The following is a 2,657-nucleotide window of genomic DNA, read 5'->3' as shown; positions in this document are numbered from 1 at the left end:
CAGTTTCCTCTAATATTAACCTCTTAAGTAACCATAGTACATTTATCAAAACTAAGATATTAAACCTTAATATAAATTCTATTAACTAAACCACATTCTATTTGGATTTCAATTGTTTTCCCACTAAATCCTTTTTCTTTATTGGATCCAGTATGTCATATCACATTGAGTTCTCATGAGATTCAATCTGTGATGTTTCTTATGGTCTTCCTTGCTTTTCATGACCTTGACACTTCTAAAAGTACTGGTCATGTGTGTTTTGACTGCCCCTCAATGTAGGTTTGGCTAGTGACATATTTAAACTCTGGTTATGGATTTTTGGAAAAAAGACCATAGAAAAGAAGTGACCATCAACGCATGTTACTTTAGTTGCTCATATTATTCCAGCTTTGTTCTTTGGAAGCTCTTTCCAGTGGGCATCTGAGTATTTGTGACATGATATCCCCTTGGCTCATTACTGATGACATTAAACATGATTGCTTGGTTAAGGGGGTGTCTGTAATTTATTTGCAGTTTCCTCACATATTTCTTAACAAGAATATTATGCCTTTTTCCTATTACATTTGATAGAAATGATTAAGTCCAACCCACACTTAGGGAAGGAAATTAATCTTTACTTTCTAGAGAGGGGAATATCAAATAATTTGCAGACATAGGTTAAATCTACAACAATAATAATTACACATTTGATCAGAGATATCTACAAGCTCTGCAAATATCCTATATGCTCCTAAAATTTTGCCCACTCATTTGAGTATTCCTCAGGGTATATTGCCTACATTAATAATTACTGAGGAATTATGATTGTGATTTTCTATTTCCCCCATTTTCCAATGTATTATTATTTGGAATTCTAATATAAGGAAAACATATCCATTCTTCTCCATTATTGTGTTTGTTGTCAATTTATTTACAAATATGGACTTATGTTTATTTTATTCCTTATGTTATAATTCAATTTTGTTGTTTTTCATTCTGTTGTTCATTCTTTGAAGCTTCTGCATTCTGACCTGCATCCAAGTTTTCTTTCATTCACAGGACTTTTTACCATTTGGTGTAACCAGATGTGAGAAACTTATAATGTACTTTCCATTTCTCAGATCTAGAATCATCCACTTGTGGGAGGATCCCTGATTCTTTATTTTTGTTTGTTTGGTTGTTTATTTGGTTTTAGGTGTGTATTTTTACTGAACTGGTCTCAAGACTGTACAGGGAATCCCTCTTCTCCCAGGGAGACAAAAAAACTTTCATACATCTTTAAAGTTGGGGGACAAAAAGAGGGGATTCACGACGGCTGACCATTCAAAAATAAAACAAAATTCAAAAAGTATTAAGGCAAGACTTTTAAAAGATCATATTTCATAATTTACATAAAAGCAATGCTGTCACCTTCCTGTATGGTTTCCCGCTCCAGTTTTTAAATCCGAGTCAAATGCGCCAAAAAACAAAAACAAAATAAAAATCAAAACAAAAAAGAGGACAAACACAGCCATACCGATCTCATCTTGTTTTCTGAGCAAGTTAGGTTTTGTCCAGAGAAGCTAAGTAACAGTCTGCCTTAGAAGCATTTATGGTGGACAATGGAGGGGCCAGATTCGGCGTACTCCTGTTTGCTGATCCATATTTGCTGGAAGGTGGACAGAGACGCCAGGATGGAGCCGCCGATCCACACAGAGTACTTGCGCTCCGGGGGAGCGATGATCTTGATCTTCGTGGAGCTGGGCGCCTGGGCCGAGATCTCTTTGTGCATCCGGTCGGCAATGCCTGGGTACATGGTGGTGCCCCCGGACAGCACTGTGTTGACATAGAGGTCCTTGCGAATGTCGACGTCACACTTCATGATGGAGTTGAAGGTGGTCTCGTGGATGCCGCAGGATTCCATGCCCAGGAAGGAAGGCTGGAAGAGCGCCTCAGGGCAGCGGAACCGTTCGTTGCCAATGGTGATCACCTGGCCATCAGGCAGCTCGTAGCTCTTCTCCAGGGAGGAGCTAGTGGCTGCAGTGGACATCTCCTGCTTGAAGTCCAGGGCCACGTAGCACAGCTTCTCCTTGATGTCACGCACGATTTCCCGCTCGGCTGTGGTGGTGAAGCTGTAGCCACGCTCGGTCAAGATCTTCATGAGGTAGTCCGTTAGGTTCCAGCCGGCCAGGTCCAGGCGCAAGATGGCGTGGGTGAGGGCATACCCCTCATAGATGGGCACTGTGTGGGTGACCCCATCGCCAGAGTCCATCACAATGCTGGTGGTACGGCCAGAGGCGTAGAGGGACAGCACAGCCTGGATAGCCACGTACATGGCCGGGGTGCTGAAGTTCTCGAACATAATCTGGGCTATCTTTTCACGGTTGGACTTGGGGTTCAGTGGGGCCTCGGTCAGCAGCACAGGGTGCTCCTCGGGGGCCACGTGCAGCTCATGGTGGAAGGTGTGGTGCCAGATTTTCTCCATATCATCCCAGTTGGTGACTACACCGTGCTCAATGGGGTACTTGAGGGTCAGGATGCCTCTCTTGCTCTGGGCCTCATCACCCACGTAGGAATCCTTCTGGCCTATGCCCAACAACATGCCCTGGTGCCGTGGGTGCCCAACAATGGAGGGGAAGACAACCCGGGGGGCGTCCTCACCCGCGAAGCCGGCCTTGCACACGCCTGAGCCATTGTCA

General features: G+C 43.8%; 1 protein-coding gene across 1 annotated transcript; it reads right to left on the bottom strand.

The window, feature by feature from the left end:
• Positions 1-1,558: 1,558 nt before the first annotated feature.
• On the bottom strand, positions 1,559-2,320 carry LOC114088523 (actin, cytoplasmic 2-like). The gene has a single exon (XM_027930167.2). The coding sequence runs from the start codon at positions 2,318-2,320 to the stop codon at positions 1,559-1,561; it is 762 nt and encodes a 253-aa protein (XP_027785968.2).
• Positions 2,321-2,657: the final 337 nt, after the last annotated feature.

Source organism: Marmota flaviventris, chromosome 4 (genome assembly GCF_047511675.1).
Source record: "Marmota flaviventris isolate mMarFla1 chromosome 4, mMarFla1.hap1, whole genome shotgun sequence".
In the NCBI taxonomy this organism is placed as follows: domain Eukaryota; kingdom Metazoa; phylum Chordata; class Mammalia; order Rodentia; family Sciuridae; genus Marmota; species Marmota flaviventris.
Note: the sequence above shows the minus strand (reverse complement) of the source record. Positions and strands in the feature narration are given on the sequence as shown.

What these genes read in the sequence shown, in the direction of transcription:
- LOC114088523 (XM_027930167.2), bottom strand. Translation starts at nt 2,320, where the DNA reads ATGTTCGAGAACTTCAGCACCCCGGCCATGTACGTGGCTATCCAGGCT.